Genomic DNA, 22001 nt, shown 5'->3' on the forward strand with positions numbered 1-22001 from the left:
TTTATGCTCGCTTGCGGTGGTTTTTGACTTTTTCAAAAAACGTAAATGCGCCAGAGCGGAGATGGAAACACATTTATCAAATTGGTTCTGAAGTTGTGAACATTTACCCCACATGACTGATCAGCTGTTTCTGCTGCCGTCGTCTACCCAGATATTCCCATAATGCTCAAAAACAGCTCTGGAAGCAACAACTGGTACGTTTGGACCGAGCGTTTGTCATCCACGGAAAAAAAAAAAAAAATCAGCACATTCATTAAAGCCTCGCTCCATTACTGATCTACTTCCTGTTTATTACCGCCATCGTCAACGTATGACGACATTACGCTGTGCGTCGCCTGGTCATGAAACACAGCTATAGTTGCTGTACCTGGTCCAGAAGAAATAAGCTCATAGCATTAGTCATCCACTAATTGGACCTTCATGGAAGAACGGTAAAAAAACAAGAAAGAAGACCATTGTTGCATTAAAGCGATGTAAAGTCCTCATTATACCTTCATCACTGTGGAACACGGTGGTGGCAGCATCATCCACTGGGATGTTTTTCTCCAGCAGGGAAAGGGAAGCTGGTCAGAGTTGATGCGAAGAAGGATGGATGAAAAAACGAGCAGCCAAAGCTGCAGTGGGATGCCTTAATTCATGTCCGTGTGCTAGAATGGCCTAGTCAAAGTCCAAACCTAAAGCTGATTGATAATCTGCGGTAAAACCTGAAAACCGTTAACAGATGCTCACCATCTAATCTGACTGATCTGAAGATACTTTGCTGTAGATGTGTGAAGCTGATGGAGACAAAGACCAAAAGACTCGCTGCTGTGGATCTATAGACGGTGGCGAGCCAAACAAAACAACCCGTTACTCTTCATCAGTTTCGTTTTTATAGCATGTCGTTTGATTCTGTCGTTGTAAACGTGAAGAAATAACAAACATGTCGAGTTTTGACAGGATGGCAGGAGGATCTAACAGGGGGCTTGATCAGCGTGTCTGAGGTTGTTTCCTCCATGTTTGCCCTGCTGGTCCGGCCTGTTAGAGACTCACGCAGCGTGTGCGTGTCGTCTCAGGTACACACAGGCGGTCTTTCCTTTTCTTTTTTTTTTTACTCCCGACCCCTGGCTCTCTCCGTTTCTCCCCTCTTTCATCCCCCCTCCATCTTTTCCCTGTTTTTCCGAGTTCAGAGTCTGTCCATCTGGAGCGTCTCCCCCTCTCTCACCCCCCTCCTCCGGTCCCATCCAGGCGGAGACGACGGGGGTGAAGGCCAGCACCAGTAGGGCAGAAACTGCCGGAGACGTGGAGAGATGGAGGCAGAGATGTGGATGCCGTAATGAGTAGCAACATGAAAGGTGACGGAGGGAGGGAGGGAGGGGGAGAGAGATGAAGACAGAAGAGTGGAGGACTGCTGAGGACAGAGGGAGGGATGTGGAAGGAGAAGATGAAGCGGGACCCTGCGGTCAGCCCCATTTTCATTCGCCAAAGAAGAACAGAAACAGGAGGAGGAGGAACAGCGTGTATCAGCGTCCGGATGCTCCAGCCCCCCCCCACCCCCCCCCAAAATGTTTCTCCTCTCCTGTTAAACCAGCCGTCCTCGTCGTCGGCTCTCCTCCTGGAGGACCCTTCTCTAATTTAACTTTTCATTGAAATTTTCTCCGCTGCCCCCCCCCTCCTCCCAGCCCCCTCGGTTTCTCCCAGTCCGGCCTTGTCTTGCCAGGTCCCCTCGTGGCCGACTGACAAAGGCGCCGTTAAAAAGCCGTGTGATCCTCCATTTTAGCGCCAGCCACGCTAGTCAGAGGATTAGGCCTCTTTAATGACGCTAATCTCTCCTCCCCTCCAACCCACTCACCCCCCATCGAAAAGAGATTTCTTCTCTCTCTTGCTCAAACCAAATCTCTGTAGTACCGTCTCTGCTGTCTCTTCACCCCACTTTCCCATCTCAGAAACTTTAACTTCCTGTCACGACCCATTCTCCCGGTGTCCCATCTTTAGGAATTTCAGTTTTCATCCCTTTAACCGTGTCTTCGTGAATGCCGTCGGAGCATTCGGGAAGGAGCGGCCTCTGTTTTTGGGTCAGTCACCTCTCTGGAGTTTAAATGCTTCCATCCTGTCACGCAGCCAGCAGGGGGTGTCTGGATCGGCCTTTTTATAGGCGCTCTGCATTGTTACTCCACCTTTACTCTGTTCACATGCCTCGTTTATGGGTTTGATTTTTGCCTTCTTCGTTCGTCTGTTGCTGTGACTGACGCTGTAAAGGATAAAGTACCGTGTGAGGTCCACGCTGTGATCCGTTGATCCAACGCTCAGCCGTCGCTTTCTGTCTCACTTTATCAGTCTTTCACATCGTAGTGGAGAGCCTCTTCTTACCCATGTTGCCTCAGCTCATAGAGGTTTGCAGATATTTGTTTCTGCCCAGCTCTTTGAAAATCCCCCTGCAGCATTTCAATCAGATTAACGTCTGGACTTTGACTGGGCCATTGCAGCACCTGGATTATCTTTTTTTTTTAATAGCTGCCCTCTTGCAGATTTGCTGCTGTATCTGTGATCTTTTGTTCTCTTGACCCAGTTTGGGTCAAATAAACAGCGGTTGGACGGATGGCCTCATGCTGCATCAATTTTTAGAAGAATGAACGGTAGCGGCACCGTTTAATTTTCAAAATCTACAGAAAGAAAGAAATATGGTCATTGCAAATGTACATTCCTGTGAAATTTGTGTTCTGCATTTAACCCATCCCTGAGGGAGCAGTGGGCAGCATTGCACCGCCCAGGAAGCAATCTTGGGCTCAGGGTCTTGCTCATAGCGGCAGTCTGTGGGAATCGAACTGGGTGCTTGCAACCTTCTTGGTGCCAGACACCACCGCTCACCTTCAGGGGTCTACTGGAGTCCATGCTTTGATGGGGCAAAGCTGTTTTCCCACCAAATGTAGAACCAGCACACTGTTAGGAAAGTGGTCATAAAGATGCTGATGAAGATTCTTAGTCATCCTGGTCATGATCATTCCAAAAAACTGTTAAAAAAACAAAACAACTGCACTTTTTTTCCGAAGTTTGAAGACGTTTCGCTTCCCATCCAGAAAGCTTTCTCAATTCAAATGTCTGGAATAGGTGTGGAGTTCCCAGCTTTATATTATTGCCCAACAATGCCTTGTTAAGGCTTAGATTACATGCAAATTAACCCTAAACTGGTCCACCCCTTTGCAATGGGGAGTCGTTAGGGTCATCGTTGGCCTGTCTTACATGTTGTGATCATCTGTTTAAAGTTGGTTTAAAGTTGGTTTACCAACTATAACCAGAATAGGAGGACTCAGGTTTCAACTCTCAAAAACTTACAACACAGCAATAGGTTTGATTCCTCCCAATTTTCACCTCAATCCTCACCTCCATGCAGGTGATCACAACATCTCCCATGTAAGCCAGGCTAACGATGACCCTAGCGACTCCCCATTGCAAAGGGGTGGACCAGTTTAGGGTTAATTTGCATGTTATCTAAGCCATAACAAGGCATTTTTGGGCAATAATATAAAGCTTGGAAATCCAAGCTTTTTGTTTTTTAACTGTTTTTTGGATTGGTCATAAAGATATGCACGATTCCTGTATGTTTAACAAACAACAAATCAACCCCAAATCATCAACCCTCCACCACTGTGCTTGATTCAGCACAGGTGGTCGTAATGTTATGCCAGATTTCTGCATGCTTATTTGTTGACCTGATGACCACAAGCTGGCGGTTATGCCTTATTTGTGTCTGTTTACAGTATTTGAATTGACTTTAGTGCCTTGCATTAAGGCTTGTTTGTATTCTTTAATCAGATTTGTATGCTCAGTGTCACCTGCAGGTTTATATTTGCTCATCTGCATATCTACTTTTCAACCAGCATATTTTCATCAGGCTAATCTCTGCAAACTGTAATCCAGTGTAAACATAGGGGAAGATTCCCGGCCGGCGGTATGTTTCCTCTGAAACTTCTCTGCCTCTGTTGTGTCTAATCTGACATTTCCCTCGTTCTCCACACTGTCACTCAGGCTTTCCCTCCTGTTTTTTGTTTCTGGCCTCGCTGATGTTTCTCTCTGATAAAGCGGCTGAAGAAACCGTCCCTTTTCCATCCTGCTCTCCTTTACGTTTTCCAGGCGAATGTTAAATAGTCTCACCTTGCAAAGAGCAACAGAACAATATCAAGCATAATTCAGTCCAGTCCTTTGTTGCATCGAATTCATTCTGAAGTGTCTATTAAAGGAGCCGTGGCCTTTCTGTCGCCTCTGAGCGCGACTACGCAGGAGGGGGGAGGAAAAAAGGAAAAAGAGCAGTGCATAATCTCGTATGTCTGACAGATAAAGGGAGCGAGTATCGCCATCTTTCCGCTCTGTTCTCCTCATCTCCTAATCGCTTTTCTGACGTTTCAATCTGCCAAGGCCCTAATGAAAATATGATGAGGCGGATCTGCGGTCCTCGGGGATGGAGGGGAGGGATGGAGCGAGGGATGGCTGCAGAGGGAGGATGAAGGGAGAGAAAATACACTCTGTCCTTATTTCCGGGCTCCGCTGGGAATACATAGTTCTTGGAGCTTTTTATTTAGATGTTGCCGCTGCAGGAGCGCATCTCTCTCTCTCTCTCTCTTGCTTCTGTTTCATTCTCTCTTTATCTCTGCCATCCTCATTTTTTTATGTATATTTATGTATGAATGTTTGTGTGTGACCAGGATAAATGTGTTTATTTTTTGTTTATATCCTTTTTTTTCCCCCCTCACATGAACTCCCACAGGCTTCTCCCTTTTGCCATCCAAGAAAGATGAGGCTTCTCCTTAATCATCGCACTTCGCCCTGTTTTACCCCCACTTTCCTCCTTTAAGCTCACCAGTCTCTTTCTTTGCATTCCTGCAGCTGCATGTGAAAAATATCCCGTCTTGTCCCCTCAGACGGCGACGACGACCCTGCAGGCCTGTCCTGGGTGCCCTCCTCGCCCTCTAGCAAGGACGTGGCGTCGCCCTCCCAGATGCCCGACGGCTGCTGCGACCTCGGCATGGCCACCGGAGGCGAGGAGGAGGGAGGCGCCGGGCTGCCGTACCCCTGCCAGTTCTGTGACAAATCCTTCAGGTATCTCCTCAACGTTCTGCCACATCTGGATGGTTTAGCTGCGCCCTCAGATCCCGCTCATAAATAAACTACAGCCTCGGTGTTATTTCCATAATAAAGTGGAACGCTACGGCAACAGTAAAGGGAATGAGGTGAATACATTTCTCACCAACCTCTCTGGGGACTCAGTCAAGAGCCATTTTAAGAACAGCTGTCTTACACACACTCCAGAGTCATCATCATTATTATTCTCTGTATTAATCCTTCTGCCGAGCTGTTTTCCCTCTTACCTCCTCCTGTCATTCTTAAACATCCGTCCCCTCTGTTTTTCTTTAAAATACACCGCCATGTAGAAGTATTTACACCCCTTTAACATCTTTTGAATTTATTCCTTTACTAGTAACAAATTTATTGGGATTTTATGTTAAAACACAAAGCAGTAAATCACTGTTTTCTTTACTCAGGTACCCCTAAAGAAAGTCCAGTGCAAATATGTGAACAGCTGTGAGCATTTTGAACTTGTGGAGATTTTTTTAAAGCAGGTTGGAGTTAAGCTTTGAACATCTCAAAGAGGCCGGTTCAGTCCATTGTTTGAAAATGGGAAGAGTATGGCACAACTGTAAGCCTACCAAGATATGGCCAAGAAAGCAACCAAGAGACTCGTAGGGACTCTGGAGGAGCTGCAGAGATCAACAGCTCAGGTGTTGACAGGAGAATTATTAGATGTGCACTCCACAACCCTTTCCTTCATAAAAGACTGACATTGTTGAAAAATGAAGTCAGAAGAGGTTCTATCCGCAGATTGGTACAAACCATGCCGGGGACACTGCAGACATGTGGAACAAGGTGCTCTGGTCAGGAAACTTTTTGTCCTGCACACCAAACGACATGTGTAGTGAAAAACATTGTTGCCTTGAATGCAACATTCCCACAGTGAAGCATTGTGGCGGCACCAGCATGGCATCATCAGCGGGCACCGGCAAGCTGGTGCTGCCACCGATTCTCTATTGGTTTTAGGTCTGACCTTTGACCTTTGGCCATTCTAACTCATAAAAGTCACAGGGCTAAAATTGTACCATTTATCCAGGATCCACAGCTTGTTCTACTGGAAGATGGTTCTTCACCTCAGTGTCAAGTGTTGTTGAGCCTCAAACAGACTTTCCTCCCTGATTGGTCTTTATTTAGGTCTTCCCATCAATTCTGACCGGCTTCTCTACAGCATGATATTCCCTTAAAATACACCCACAGGTGTGCCTTTACCTATAATGTTCCTATCAGAGGCTTACCGAGCCATAACTTCACCATCTGGCCAATTGGTGATCATTTGGTGATCCTAGGTGACCTGGAATGAATTTGTTTTGATTTAGGGTCACACAGTGGAGGAAAAAAAAGTATTTTTATGCAGTAAATATCTGGTTTCAGCTGTATAAGATGCAGGCAAACCTATTTTCCTGCGGCCACACTTTTCTGATTAAGCATAACAATCTATTAATAAATAGAGGTGTTTTCATTTAATGCCTGTGAAGTAATATCCCGCTCTCACCGCTTCCAGCCGCCTGAGCTACCTGAAGCGACACGAGCAGATCCACAGCGACAAGCTGCCGTTCAAATGCACGTTCTGCAGCCGCCTGTTCAAACACAAGAGGAGCAGAGACCGCCACGTGAAACTCCACACAGGTATGTTCAAACACCTCCGCTGGCCCTTTACCAGCCTGGATTATTTCCCCTTCAGCCCGTGTTTCTTCACTCATTGGTCGACTCGGAACCGGTGGTCTGTCCTGATGCATGTTTGAGTTGATGAGAGGCGTAGATGTGGACAAGATCATACACACGTTGGATTTCCTGATGCTAGAGTTAATTTTGGTAGCAATAAGGAATTTAACCACCGCTATCCAAAATGTACTTCCCATGACTGTCTGGAATTTATAGGTTACTTTTCAAAAAGTACATGTTTTTTTTTTTTTCTGTACCGTACAGATTGCTTTCACTGAAATGTTGCTCTTACTGAACTTGCAGGATACTTTATCAGAACTTATAAGTCTTCTGGAACTTGCAGGTTACTTTCAAGAACTTTGACAAATTTTAAGTTTACTTTTCCAGAATTTATTATATGGATGGACGATATATACGTAGAAAAAAAGCTCATCGATAAAATAGAAATCCTATTGCTAATTGATAATTATCAACCAATTCAAAACATATATTTTAAGTGCAGCCCTGACCATTTTATAATGTTACTTAGCAACCTATTTTTAGATTCAGAAGACACAAACAGTGAATTCAAACTTAACCCTTTATTCAACCAACTTTTTACCAAAACTGCAAGTTTTAAATAAAGAAAAAATAACATGTGCTCTCTGAAGTCTTTGAAGGGGGTGGAGCTTAGTTTCTGGGTCTACGTTGTGTGATTGGCAGGGAGAATGTAATGACTGTAATATTAACCTACATGGCTAGAATGCAAAAGGAAAGAAAGTTATTTTATTGAACTTTTTATTGACCTTTTTTTCTATCATCGATATACATCTATCAATCGATATATATCATTATTGAATTATCGTCCAGCCCTAATTTCTAACATGTTTTCCTTTACTTAAAGCATACATTCTGGAAAGTATAGGTTAATTTCCTAACACTTGCTGGTTATTTTCTGTAAAAATAGATTGTGCTGTAAAGGAATATGGTTACTTTCTGGAACTTTGCCAGAACTTCCATGTTACTTTTTTTTAAATGAAAAGTGAAACTAAATGTTACTTTCCAGAAACTAACTCAAAAGGTTACCTGTTTGAATGTATAGTTTATTTTCATTAAACTCCCAACTTACATTGTGGGAACTTATGCGCCACAGAGTGCACAGATTACTTTCTGGAACCTACAGGTGTCCTTTTAAGTAACTTATCAGTTACTTCTACAAAACTTGCCGCCTGGCAGGCCAGTACTGATCATTGCTTTCAGAAAAGGGACTTTTACGCAATTTGCAAGATACTTTCATAAATCTTACATTCAGCTTATTGAAAGCTTCAGGTTATGTTTCTGAAATTGCAGGGTATTTACTGGGAACTATAATATTACTTTAAGTTACTTTCATTTAAGTCAATGGTTATAACTAAGTTTATGGTCATGGTTCTAAGTTACTGGCTGCTGGTCAATTTCACTGAACTCAGGGCATATTTCTTTCTTTATACGGTGTATAACTTGCTTTCTGGGACATTCTGGGACTCACAGTAAACTACTCTGGGAAATAACATGTTACTTTCCCAGAACTTAAAGGTTACATTGCAGAACTTGTTCAATTATCCTGAACTAGCGCAGGTTAATTAGCAGGCATTGTTTAACAGGTTTTTAATGAGTGTTGTGTTAGCTTGTAGTACCTGATTCTTGTTGTGCACGTGCTTAAGCTGCCTTGCAGTAAGCGGCACAATTAAACCTGTTATTTAACTTTTTTATCTCAACCAGGAATTTCATCTTTAATTTTATCGCCTGCAGGAGATAAGAAGTACAGCTGCCAGGAATGTGAAGCTGCGTTTTCTCGGTCTGATCACCTTAAGATCCATCTCAAAACACACAGGTAGCTGCATGTGAGCTGGTAAAAACCTCAGCTAAAACGTGTATTTTCTCTTCTTCAGTCTGATTTCTGGCTTGTTGATTCCTCCTAACCAGCTCCAGCAAACCATTTAAATGCTCAGTGTGCAAACGTGGATTCTCCTCCACCTCATCGCTGCAGAGTCACATGCAGGTAAACTAGCTTTAAATCTTGTGCTTCTGTATATGTTAAAACCTTTTGGACATCCTTCTCATCGGGCACTATGCGACCTTGTAGGCTCACCGTAAGAACAGAGAGCATCTCGCGCTGAGGAGCGAGAAGGATGGAGGGAAAAAGGGAACGGGAGGGGACGTCGACCTGGAGCAGGATCTGTACATGTGCGATTACTGCGAGGAGACATTCAGCCAGACGGACGAGCTGGAAAAACACGTCCTGACCCGACACCCACAGCTGTCCGACCGGGCCGACCTGCAGTGCATCCACTGTCCAGAGATCTTTCTGGACGAGGCTTCGCTGCTCACGCATATCGAGACGCAGCACGCCAACCGGAAACACAAGTAACAGCAGAGCTTTGCGTTTCGAGATTATCAGCTGGAGCTGAGCAGATTCTCACTCACCTTTTTTTCCCCCGTTTCTCCCAGATGTCCTGTCTGCTCAGAGCAGTTCCCATCTGTGGAGGACGTCTACTGCCACCTCGACAGCCACCGCCAGCCCGACTCCTCCAACCACAGCGCCGCCAGCCCCGACCCTCCACTGGGGAGTGTCGCCTCGATGAGCTCGGCCACGCCGGACTCCAGCGCCAGTCTGGAGAGAGGCTCCACCCCTGACTCCACCCTTAAACACAGTCAGAGCGGCGAGCGAGGGCGCAGGAGAGGTGCTGATTCCGTGGAGGATGGGGGGATAAGTCTGGCCCATCAAGGTACGGTCGTCTATTATCAGAGAGGTTAAAGGAATGGTTTAGGTAGCTTTTAACTGTCATTGCTCTGAGATTTTAGGAGAGATAAAGCTGCAGTTTCTGGTTATTTTTCACCACTTAGTTTCATATCGTTTAATAATTACTGTATTTTTTGGACTATAAGGCTCACCGAATTATAAGGCGCATTAAATATTCTTAAATTTTCTTGAAATGTATTTTTCCTTGATTTGAGCAGGTACATGAGAGTATTTGCCAATAAGGTTTTTGCAATTAAAATAAGAACAATGCATCTCTATCATCTTATTTCAAGTGCAGAATATCAAATTATCTTATTTTAGGGGTAAAAATACTCATTCCACTGGCAAAGAGTCTTATTTAGCTGCTCAAATCAAGGAGAGATATACAAATTTCAAGAAAATTCGTCTTACTTTTAGTTCCCTTTTTGCAGTGCGCCTAACTTTTATATTGAATTAACCTACTAGGTTTATTGTTGCTAGCGTGTACTCCAGGCTGCCTTACATGAATGCACTTCTAGCTTAGACATTACAGTCAGGCAGTCTTGTAGACAGCTCAGGAGTCTCCTCAGGAAGTGACACAGTGTACCGTAATGCTCTGAATATCCATTGAGCGGAGCGGCTTCCTTGCTTACCAAAGTCGTACTTACACATTTTAACAGATTGTTGATCGTATTGTACCACATAAAATTAGTCAGTAAGCACAACAGTAATCATATATAAGGCGCACCATCAATTTATGAGAAAATGTAAGGATTTTAAGTGCGCCTTATAGTCCGCAAAAATATGGTAACTATTTAAGCTGTTTAGGAGTCCAGTGTAGTGAAGATACTGACTACTCATGCATACACAACAAAACCCCAATTCAAAAGTAAATTATTGCTAAAAACATTTTTTCTGCAAATTAGCAACAGTGCTAATACTACAATGTCCATGACTTGTTTCTGCAGGCTCTGGAGGGAGTTGGGCTAAAGTGACGTACTCCTGCCCTTACTGCTCAAAGAGAGACTTCCACAGCCTGGCCGTGCTGGAGATCCATCTGAAGACCATCCATGCAGACAAGCCACAGCAGAGCCACACCTGCCAGCTCTGCTTGGAAACTCTTCCGACGCTCTACAACCTCAACGAGCATGTGCGAAAGGCCCACCGCGCCAGCGGAGGGAGCGTCGGCTCAGCAGCGGCAGCAGCAGCTTTCCCTCTGCTTCAGTTCACAAACGTCACGGCGTTTCACTGCAACTACTGTCCAGACATGTTCGGAGACATCAACTCCCTGCAGGAGCACATCCGAGTGTCCCACTGCCTGCCGGGTGGGATCATGGCAGGATCCACCACACTAGGTCTGTTCAGACTAAAGGAAACGGCCTCCTGTAAAAATATACATCTCTGTTAGTATTATTGGATTTGTCAGTTGACTGACAGATTCTGTACTTAGAAATATTTTTCCTGTGTTCCTTTGTTTATAGCTGCCACCTAAAATTAGGGGGAAAAATCATGCATAATAAAATAAAAAAGCAAATACAACCTAAAAGGCTTTGCATTTTAAAGCACATTTAGGAGCAGCTCCTGTTGACCAAACTCCTGCACCCAACAGCAAAAAACTACAGCAATAAATAAAATTTATAAACGATTAAAAACGCACTTTTGGGGAAGTTACAGTTAAAAACAGAAATATGACAAAATATAACCGTAAATGGAGCCCCTCCCCCACCCTTCCCCACCCCCCCCCCAAAAAAAATCAAACCTTCATGCTTTGTTAAAAGCCAAACATAGCAATTAAAACATATTTTATATGCATCCTATTTTATTCCTAAGAAAACCTATGATTCACAGTATTTGTAAATTTGTAATCTTTAAAAGGTTTAAATAATCTTGACATATATTATTTTTTTATATTTAAGTTTTACCTAAAGTAAACTTAAGAACTGATTAAAAAGAATAATTACAAGTTTTCATTGTTTCACACAATGAAAAACATTTGAACAGTTCTTGTTTGGCATGTTTACTATATTCTGTCCATAAGGTGTCTTCCAGTGACAGAAACATTCCTGAACTGTCAAACCAACCCTGAGTTTATTTTAGATTCATATATATTAAGAAAACAAGTAAAACAATTGTGCTGTTTAATTTAGCTCTTAGAGAGGTGTCTGAATTTGCTTGGAATCAATGTCAGAGGTGAATAATATCCAAAAATTGTAATCGACCATTAAAACCATGCAGTGAGTGTTGGATGGTGAATTTTAATGTCCTGTCACTGTTCCAGAGGGGAACCATGCCTTCTTCTGCAACCAGTGCTCCATGGGATTCCTCACAGAGTCCTCGTTAACGGAGCACATTCAGCAAACGCACTGCACCTCGGCTACAGGTGGCGGGGCGGCCTCCGGAGGAGCCGTGGCCAAACTGGAGTCCCCCGTTCTCCAGGCTGCGTCTCAGTCCTTCATGGAGGTGAGAATCAAACCCAGTCTGGGTTTTAACTGTTTGTAAAATCTTCCACTACCTGTTTCTACAGTTTTTTTGGCAATGTTTGGAAATGCTGAAGTTTTTTCCTATGCAGAATTGTGTAATTTCTTCATGTTTTTCCCTTAAGACGTTATGATAAAATGTTAAACTGCACTTGTTCTATAGTTCTCCAGGCTTTCTAAAGCTTTTCACAGTTTTTCTTTCAACATTTGCAACTATTTTCTGTTCAGTCTTTGTACCTGACCGTGAAAGCATTTTGTAGAACGAGCTTAAAATGGCAACAAAAACCGTGTTGAAAAAAATTAAGAAATGTTTAGCATTATTCTCAATCAGTCAAATAGTATTTGGATATCACATATTAAAAAAACAACAACAGGAAAACTGTTACGTAGACACAAGAAATTCATAATTTCCAGCCAGTAATATGTCAGGTTTTCAACATGACACCTGATCTTACATTTGCATTTTAGAGAGACCACAGTCCTGAAAATTTGTCAAAAGAACTTTTGTAGAGGGAAATTAGTTGATTCAATCTTTAGGCTAGGACATGGTGAAGTCAGATGAGCTAAGGTAAAATAATAACGTCAACTTAACTAAAGTAAACTAAAGCTTAGTTATGCTAAGGTAAAGTAAGATGAGCTAAATGTTATACCCCCCCCCCCCTGCAGTACCTCTGAAACCCCCCTAGGGGTCACGACTCCCATGTTGAAGACCTCTGCTGTTCTAAGTTTTAGCAAACTAGGGTAAGGTAAAGTAAAATACCCTAATTTATGCTAAAATAGGCTCAATTTAACTAAGCTATCTTAAACTGAACGTAGGTTCAAATAGACCAAAGTAAGTTAAAGTAATAATTTATGCCAAAATAAGCTAAAATGAACTAAGCTAACTGAAACTAATATTAACCTTAGGTACACTATGGTAGGATAAGGTAAAGAAGGATAAGTTAAGGTGAAATAAACTTGACTAAACTAGGATGTGGTACGTTTTGCTAAAGTATTGTAAGATCAGCTAAAATAAAGTAGGCTAAGTACATTAAGATACCAAGGTAAGATAAAATTAGCTACAGTAAGGCAAGCTGAGCAAACATAACATAAGATAGATAAAACTAAATTACACCGAAATTAGCCATGATGAGGTAAAGAAATGTAAGCTATTGCAAAGTAAGCTAAACAAAGATATGCTAGCCCTTTGCATTTTTTGTTAACTTTGTGGTTTTTATTTGCTTCTCAATTAGATAAAAGTAAGTTTTTAAGACCTAGGTTAAAAATAAAGCTAACATTAGCTTTCAGAGGATTCATTAATGTATACATAATTTGTGTTTTTAGCTTTTAAGATTATAGTATGTAATTACAAGGTGATTTTTAAATAATTTTTTTTCTGTTATGTACCCTCCAGTTCAGGACTCACAATGATTCATAGATCAGAGCTAGTTGGCTTAATTAACAAAAAAGAACTTCATTAAGTCTGGATATCTAAAGGTCAAGACCACTTCAAAGATTGCCGACAGTTTAGAAGAGAAAAGAAATTGCAAACGACTCAAGATTTTTGCCCTAGCTCTGAAAAGAGGCTGTCAAAGCTGTAGGCTATGCCTGATTGTAATTTAAGGAGTGTGCTTGTTTATCTTCCTCCTGCTCCGCATATCTTTTTCCATTTTCTCTGTCCGTCCACAGGGGCCTAACATTCACCGTTAACAGCGAATGTTGATGCAAAGCAGTCTTTATGAAAATTTATTTTTCATGTCCAGGTTTATTCCTGCCCTTACTGCACCAATTCTCCCATCTTTGGCTCACTCCTCAAGCTCACCAAACACATCAAGGAGAACCACAAGAACATCCCGCTGGCTAACAACAAACGGCAGGCGAAGGTGGCTGACCTCAGCCCGGCCTCCTCTGACGTGGAGATCTCCTCTCCCAAACGCCACAGACTGGGTGGAGACTCCACTCCGTCCATGGGAAGCAACGGGGACTACCCATGCAATCAGTGCGACCTTCGATTTGCCAGTTTTGAGGGTTTCCAGGCGCACCTGAAGTCTCACCTGGAGATGCTGCTGAGGCGCCAGTCCTGCCCGCAGTGCAACAAGGAAGACTTTGAGACACAGGAGGCGCTTCTCCAGCACCTCACAGTGCATTACACCACCACATCCACGCAGTACGTGTGCGAGAGCTGTGACAAGCAGTTCTCCTCCGTGGACGACCTCCAGAAACATCTGCTGGACATGCACACCTTCGTCCTGTACCACTGTACCCTCTGTCAGGAGGTCTTCGACTCCAAGGTCTCCATACAGGTAAACCACAAACTTCACTGAATAGGATTTCTTTTTATACAGAGTATTCCCATCACTACATTACATGGAAGATAGTTTTACAGAGTTCCTATATTGTCTGGAAAAGTCAGTGGAAGCATGAAATGCTTTAAGAAACATCTCTGTTTTCCTGTACTCTATCCTCTGCCCCATTGTACTTCCATTCACATACACATATAGACATTAAAATTGCAATACCGAGTCTTTACCCTTGTTCAAATCAAAACTCAAAACCCACATGTTCAAGAATACCTTTTCATTATGATTTTATATTACTTTCCTGTGTGTAGTTTGTGCTGTTTCTTTTAATTATGACGACATTGCTTTTACCATTTATTGTTTGTACATGTACAGTGACCTTGAGTGTTTTGAAAGGCGCTTGAAATAAAATGTATTATTATTATTATTATTATTATTATTATTATTATTATTATTATTATTATTATCAAAATGCATACTTACTAGGGCATGGCGGTAATTCAATAACAATATACTGTATATAGATTGACAGACATGTGGTGCGATAAAAAAAAAGTTAAATAGAAGAACAATTTTCTTGCTTTTGCGTTCTAGCATTAATCATGTAGGTTAAAGCTACAGTCATTACTTCCTCCCAACCAATCACAATCGTAGACCAAGGAACACGCCATCACCAAGCTCCGCCCCCTTCTAAGAATTTATAGAGCGGATATTTTTTTTTTAAACTGAATTTTGGTAGAACGTTGTTTGAATAAAGGGTTGAGTTTGAATTCAGTGTTTGTGAGTTCTTTATCTAAGAATAGATATAAAATGGCGAGGGCTGCTTATCGATATCTATCAATATGATGTTACATTTTTTTTTCTGTATTGCCCAGCCCTCATACATACATACATACATATATACATACAAACATACATACATGCATAAGATGCTAATTTTGTATATATATATATATATATATATATATATATATATATATATATTAAAATTAGATAAATGGGAATTTGAGTCAGGGAAATTATTGCATTTCATAATGAAAAAATGTGCAGGAACCATGGATTTACATCCTGGGTTATATCCACCTCCTCTCCTCCAGGTGCATTTGGCTGTGAAACACAGCAACGAAAAGAAGTTGTTTCGCTGCACAGCCTGTGCATGGGACTTCAGGAAGGAGGCAGATCTTCAGCTGCATGTCAAACATAACCACCTGGGCCAGAGGTCGGGCCTTCCAGGTGGACTCGCAGGTACTTTTCATCTCTTTGATGGACTATGGTGAAATATTCCCTCTTTCACTTTGACTTATTTGGGTATCTTTTATAATCATTCCTTTGAAAAGACAGTTTCAAATTGGGATTTCTTTCACCTCTTGTGTAAGGGCTGATGCTGCATCAACCCGTCTGTGTGAGTTGGTCAGATGCTGATGTGATTAAGTCTCTGGGCTTCCAAGAGGAGCTGGTCTTTGTAGCCCTACATACTGTGCCGTCCTGTCGTTTGCAAATTTTATTGAAAAAGCGCTAATACAACTTGTGAGCAGCAATCTATTGGTTGTTTTTTACAGCTTCATTCCTTTTAGTTATATAATGTTGGGGATTTTGGGTTGATAAAGGCCTGAGAAAACATTTCTGTTACATCACAGTCTCCATATGTAGAAGGTTGAGTAAAACAATGCAAATAAAAGATCTGTTTTTAATCCCACAAACTGCAGGAAATCATCCCGGTTCCTCTAGAAAATAAATAGGGATTTTACCAATCTACATACTCCTATTTTCATTGAACCAAATCTTCAAAGGTGCAGAGGCAGCGGGAAACCTTACACATTATTTAGGCCAAGACGCGAATTAGCAAATCAGAACGAAGCTAGGCAGTCCTTACAGGTGTTGTGAGTGGAGTGTGCTTCTCATCATAACCTGCTTAGTACATGCAAAAGAAAAAAAAAAAAACTATTATTTTGCAGGTCATATTTTCAGGTCCCGGGTGTAGCGTTGGGATAGTTTTCTTGTTTTCATACTAAAACAAGAGATGGCTACAGACTGTCAGATGTTGACTGACGTATTTATGTGCAGGAAGGCGAAGGGGTGTCTTCAGTTTGTTTTAAACCAGGGGTGTCCAAACTTTTCAGCCTGTGGGCTAAAATTGTCAACTCTAAAGCACTCAAGGACCAAAAAAATAATAATTAGAAAAATATAACATAACCATACAGTTGTGATTTTTTTTTTTTTTTTTTTTTACCTGCTGTAATTTTTTTAATCATTTTAAATAAACCAGAATATCTATAATTAGCCAGTTTTAATAAATAGATTCCAATCAGATTATAATGCACCAAAGTATGAATTTGAGTAAAATTTGGATAGATGTGGTTCTATTTACCATGAAAGTAAAGAGCATATAAAATAAATGTGTAGTAAAGACACAATTTTTGTGTACCTAACATTCAACTATAAGATTTTAACTTGTCTGTAAAAAAATTGCCCTAATTAGCAATAAAAAGTTTCCATCTGCACCAGCCGTTAGTGCATTTTTATTCTGTTATGAATTAAAAAAAATGTTTGCACATCTTGCATCTTGTGGCTTTGTTGATAAATTATAGTAAAGTTGGCCAGACTTTCTATTTTGAGATTAATTAGAAAATTTTGTTTTCTAAACTAAATGTATCAATCTTTGTCCTTTTGGTATTTTCTAAAACCACTGACTGCCGTTCAATGTGTGAAAACTGCAACTGCAATTTGATTTGTCATCTCTTTTCACATATTTCATACAAATTAAATTGTATGGTATGGTTTAAAACATTTTTATTGTCTTTTTAACAACTTGGCACGAAAATAAATGATCAAAATCAGTGGTGCTGAAAGGTTTTGACTCTCCTTGGCCCTGAAAGCAAACATTTTTTACATATAATATTGGTTGCACTTTGAATCGTCTTGCTACTGAAAAGTGCTTTATAAATAAATTTGCCTTGCCTTGCACCTTAAGCACCACTAAAACTTTAAGGAGGTACAAACTTTTCTAGTTCAGGAACTTTTCAGGAAGAGTTTGTGAAGAGGGATAACCATTCTTAAAGCACGCTGTGTCCTTTTCCTGTTTCCAAAATAAGTTGCTTTTCTCACAAAACAAAAAATAATCTGTTGTTTTTCAAAAAAAAAAAAAATACGTTAATGAGATGTTTCTCCTTGCAGGGCTGAAGCCTCGGAAGTGCATCTTCTGTGGGGAGACGTTTGGAACCGAGGTGGAGCTCCAGTGTCACATCACCACCCACAGCAAGAAGTTCACGTGTCGCTTCTGCGGCAAAGCTTTCCACGCCATCTCCCTGCTGGAGAGACACCTGCGAGAGAAGCACTGCATCTTCGACGGCAGCAACGTCACCGGCAACGGAGGAGGCACCGGGAGCAGCGGGAGTCAGAATGGAACGCCCAACGGCCTCGCTCAGACCTCCAAGCGGGGAGGAGCAGCGAGCGGAGTAGCAGGAGGTGCAGAAAGAGCAACAATCGCCGCTGCTGAGCAAGCCGACCTGCAGAACATCCTGCTGAAGAGCGCAGTGGTCGTCGCAGGAGGAGGAGGGTCGTCGCAGGTGGGCGACACAGCCAACAGTCACGAGGCAAGTGGTGGAGAGGAGGAGCTGGACAACTCGGAGCCGATGTACGCCTGCGACATCTGCGGAGCGGCCTACACCATGGAGTCGCTCCTGCAGAACCACCGCCTGCGTGACCACAACATCCGGCCGGGAGAAGATGATGCAGGTAGGAGCTAAGTCTACCTCTCTAGTGTGTGTGACATTTTTCTGGATTGGATTTGTGATCATATTCCAAGTTTCATTTCTTTTCTTTCTGTTTTCCAGGTTCCAGAAAGAAGAAGGCGGATTTCATCAAAGGGAACCACAAGTGCAACGTGTGCTCCAGGACGTTCTTCTCTGAGAGCGGCCTGCGTGAGCACGCTCAGACGCACCGCGGCCCCGCCAAACACTACATGTGCCCCATATGTGGAGAGCGTTTCCCGTCTCTGCTGACTCTCACGGAACACAAGGTACGGGCTGATCTGAGCCATGAAAATCTGCAGCTCTGGGTCTGTGTTTAGGTCCAATAACGGTAAATTAAAGGCAGACAAGGTAGGCTCAGAGGTCACAGTAACAGCTGCATTTATTGACTGCCTGGTAAAGATGTGTGAAAAGCTTAAAAATAATTCCCCTCTTTCATTTAATTTAATGAAATCACCTTATTACTATTTTATTGCAGTAGGAAAAAGGTGTTCAGTGAGTAAAATCAGATAAATGACATTACTGCGGTTACACTTATTGGCAACTGTGCCTTTAATATTTTGTACAACCCCTTCTCCACTCATAAACAACTCCAAATCTCTCCAAAAAAGGTTAAAAAACAAAACAACTGGACTTCTGACCTTTTTTTTTTTTTTGGATTGATCATGACCTGGATGACGGAGAATCCTCACCGACATAACTTCTTTCCTGTTCTACCGTCACAAACATAAACATTTAGTTTGTAGAAAGCTTAACACGAGTAAATAGTTAATGGCAGAATTAATGCATGCATGCACCACTATAATGGCAGAAGGTTTATTTAGCTAAATATCAGTTCATCCATTTATGTCCATGCCAGCTTATCGATGCAGGGTGGCAGGGGGCTGGTGCCTGTGTACAGCGGTCATTGGGCGAGAGGCGGGGGTCCACCCTGGACAGGCTGCCAGTCCAACACAGTCTAACACAGAGACACACAGGACAAACAACCATTCTCACACAAAGTCACACACTCACAATTAACCTAACAGTTATGTTTTTTAGACTGTGGGAGGAAGCCTGAGTACCCGGCGAGAAACCCACGCATGCACAGAGAGAACATGCAAACTCCATGCAGAAAGACCTCAGAGTCTACTTATTAAACGTTTTATTCAGTGTGTGAAATGTTGAGTGGGACCAAAATCATTATTATTATTATTATTATGCTTCACACTGAGTAAAGAAGCTAATTTTAGCCTTGACGAATATGCAGATGTGTTTCTGCACCTTCTTTTACACACTTAAAATGTGAAGCATCTGCTGCAGAGAAGCAACTGTTGCTGCAACAAGCTGCAGGCAAATGTGGGTTTATTAGTTCAGCTTCAGCCTGTGCAGCTGTGGATCAGGAGGAGGAGTTTTAGTTTGAACCCTGGATTCCACAGCCTGAGAAGCTTTCCTCAAAATGTCTCTGTTCTTTGACAGACTCTGGTTTTGTAGGGATCTCTTATGTGCACATTGTTCATTCCTGGGTGGATTCTCTTTCCAGGTGACCCACAGTAAAAGCCTGGACACGGGGACCTGCCGGATCTGTAAGATGCCGCTGCAGAGCGAGGAGGAGTTTATAGAGCACTGCCAGATGCATCCCGACCTCCGCAACTCGCTCACCGGCTTCCGCTGCGTCGTCTGCATGCAGACCGTCACCTCAACGCTGGAGCTGAAGATCCACGGCACCTTCCACATGCAGAAGCTCTCCTCCGGCTCGGCGCTGGGAGGAGCCGGAGGCGGCAACGGGGCAGCGGGTGCGGGGAACGGCTCGGCCTCTTCGTCCCCCAACGGACAGCTGCAGCCGCACAAGCTCTACAAATGCGCCTTCTGCTTGAAGGAGTTCAAGAACAAAGGGGATCTGGTGAAACTGGACGTCAACGGGCTACCTTACGGCCTCTGTGCTAGCTGCATGAGCAGGTAGGAAGGAGCTCACTAGCTCAGATGACAAGGAGGGAGCAGGTTCAGTTGCAGGTTGAAACCCTGTAGTTATAATTGCACGCTTTTGTTTTAATCCAATCAGGGGAACAAATGGCCAGAGTCCCAGCCTGGTTGGAGGAGCTGTGACGCCCGGAGACGCTCAGCCAGACAAGGCCCTGACCGGGCTGAGGTGTCCAGAGTGTGGCGTGAAGTTTGAAAGCGTCGAGGACCTGGAGAGCCACGTCCAGACGGATCACCCGGAGGTCAGCCCTGAAACCAGCGCAGCAGGAAAGAAGGCCGAGTCTTCACCCGCACCCAAGGTGGGACGGAAACTGTTGATGAAAATATGCCCAACAAATGCCTAAAATAGTTGTCATGAGGTAAAATACTGGAAAACAGGCTTTTATAGGTGTAGTCTGATTCATTTTAGGTGTAGTTACAGTACAAGCCATCGGTATCTTCCTCGCTGTCAGAATAATCTCAGTTTAGAGAATCGGAGTGAAATCCTCATGGAGGGTTTCAGCTAAAAGCTCGTCAGGCCAGAATACCATGGAGGGAGAGTTTGGACATTTAAAATGGGGTTCTGATGAGAGGCCATGACCTGTCAATGTCTAACCTGTGATAGGGCTGGTCTCAAAGCAGATCTTTGATTTCTAGCCAGTTCAAACAATCCCAGCCTTGTCGTTTTAAAAAACCTTCACACTAGCATTAAACGGTCAATTACGAAGGAGTATTTTGTTATTTAAATGAAGGCAATTTTTTTCAATGCCTGAATGCAATATTTTATTGGCTTTATTTCGAGTGCTATGCATTAAACTCTTGATTGCCAATGCAACATCTGGCCAGTTGGATTGACTTTAATTGCGCATAATTGATGTAGATCTTAGTGAGCAAAGGTCTGAGAGAGAGAGGGGATGATTATGATGGTGGAAAATAAAGGGAAGCGAGTTATTTGCTATTGATTTTGTAACTGCAATATTTAACAATATAGTGCAGCCCTAATTTACACCAGTCTGTCATTGATGTTTGTCTGCATTCAGATGAATATTGCACCACTCATGTTTATCTAAAGAGCTCCACACCAAAGCAGAGCAAGAATGACGGCTACTGATTACACCACAGAGTCTAACGATCCGTCTGCAAATTTTTAATCAGAGGTGTAAAAATGTTTCAGATTCACAGTGATCTACAGCAGCAGTGAAGAATGGGTCACAATGATCCACCCAGTCAACAGGAAATGATCTTGTTTCTGTTTTCCCCTCCTTATCTTCTAATACGTTGCTGTACTCTGAAATCATGGTTTGGTTATCAGTTTGCAGTCAGCAAATATTATAGCGTTACATCCAGCTCAACAGTGTTTGGCTCCAGCCGGAGAAAATGTTAGTACTTACAGAAATATGCTTTAAATGTGAAATTATGTCAAGCTAAAGGTCGTACCGAGCAATAAATCTCAATCAGTATTTCTGCCACCAACCAGTTTTGTTACCGCACATAAGTTGAAGAGATGCTGAATTTTAATATTACAGAGAAAAAAGGCTTACAGACACAAAAGGTGTTCATTCTGTTGTCAAAGTGAAGACATTCAGAGAGTTGTCCTCTGCCGGTGAGATGTTTGGCGCTCATAACCTCTCTGCAGCGTCCTGCTCCAAACTATCCCTCCGGTGCAGCGTTGGGTATCTGAGCCGCAGTCAGCAGATGGAGATGTTTTCTGGAGAGCAGGAGACAGTTTGTGTTTGCGTCGTCGCGTGTCGCTGCGTGTATCCGGGGTGCAGATCCGTGTGCGCACGTCGGCGTGTGTCAGCCGGGCCCCAGCGCGTCCTGCGGCTGGGCCGCGCTGCAGCATTGTGGGAGCTGTTCGCTCTACTTGATATTGACAGTCAGGCTCCCCGGGAGCTGGCGTTGTGTTTCTGAGTGAAGGTGTGTGTGAGTGTGTCAGTTCCCAGGGACTCCCTGTCTTACCTACACCTTTGTTTCTGCTTAGTCTAATAGCACAAAGCAGACAAAGTAGGATTTTTCTGAGTGTGTGTGTGTGTGTGTGTGTGTGTGTAGTGAC

The 22001-nt window shown here is 42.9% G+C and overlaps 1 protein-coding gene across 4 annotated transcripts in view; it reads left to right on the forward strand.

Moving 5' to 3' along the window:
- znf423 (zinc finger protein 423) overlaps window positions 1–22001 on the forward strand; it is a 112165-nt gene that overhangs the window by 79893 nt on the left and 10271 nt on the right. For 2 of the 4 annotated variants that reach the window (XM_036126365.1, XM_036126381.1), the window contains exons 4-17: window positions 4896–5073; window positions 6605–6729; window positions 8506–8617; window positions 8710–8785; window positions 8870–9150; window positions 9235–9512; window positions 10474–10860; window positions 11784–11965; window positions 13725–14264; window positions 15359–15506; window positions 17436–17996; window positions 18095–18279; window positions 19533–19948; window positions 20052–20268. In XM_036126365.1, the coding sequence (XP_035982258.1) occupies window positions 4896–5073; window positions 6605–6729; window positions 8506–8617; window positions 8710–8785; window positions 8870–9150; window positions 9235–9512; window positions 10474–10860; window positions 11784–11965; window positions 13725–14264; window positions 15359–15506; window positions 17436–17996; window positions 18095–18279; window positions 19533–19948; window positions 20052–20268 (3686 nt within the window). Of the gene's footprint in view, window positions 1–1780; window positions 2055–4895; window positions 5074–6604; window positions 6730–8505; window positions 8618–8709; window positions 8786–8869; window positions 9151–9234; window positions 9513–10473; window positions 10861–11783; window positions 11966–13724; window positions 14265–15358; window positions 15507–17435; window positions 17997–18094; window positions 18280–19532; window positions 19949–20051; window positions 20269–22001 lie in introns of those variants that run through there. The other 2 variants (XM_036126373.1, XM_036126376.1) reach the window with 2 other exon arrangements.

This window comes from Fundulus heteroclitus, chromosome 2 (assembly GCF_011125445.2).
Source record: "Fundulus heteroclitus isolate FHET01 chromosome 2, MU-UCD_Fhet_4.1, whole genome shotgun sequence".
Classification (NCBI taxonomy): Eukaryota; Metazoa; Chordata; class Actinopteri; order Cyprinodontiformes; family Fundulidae; genus Fundulus; species Fundulus heteroclitus.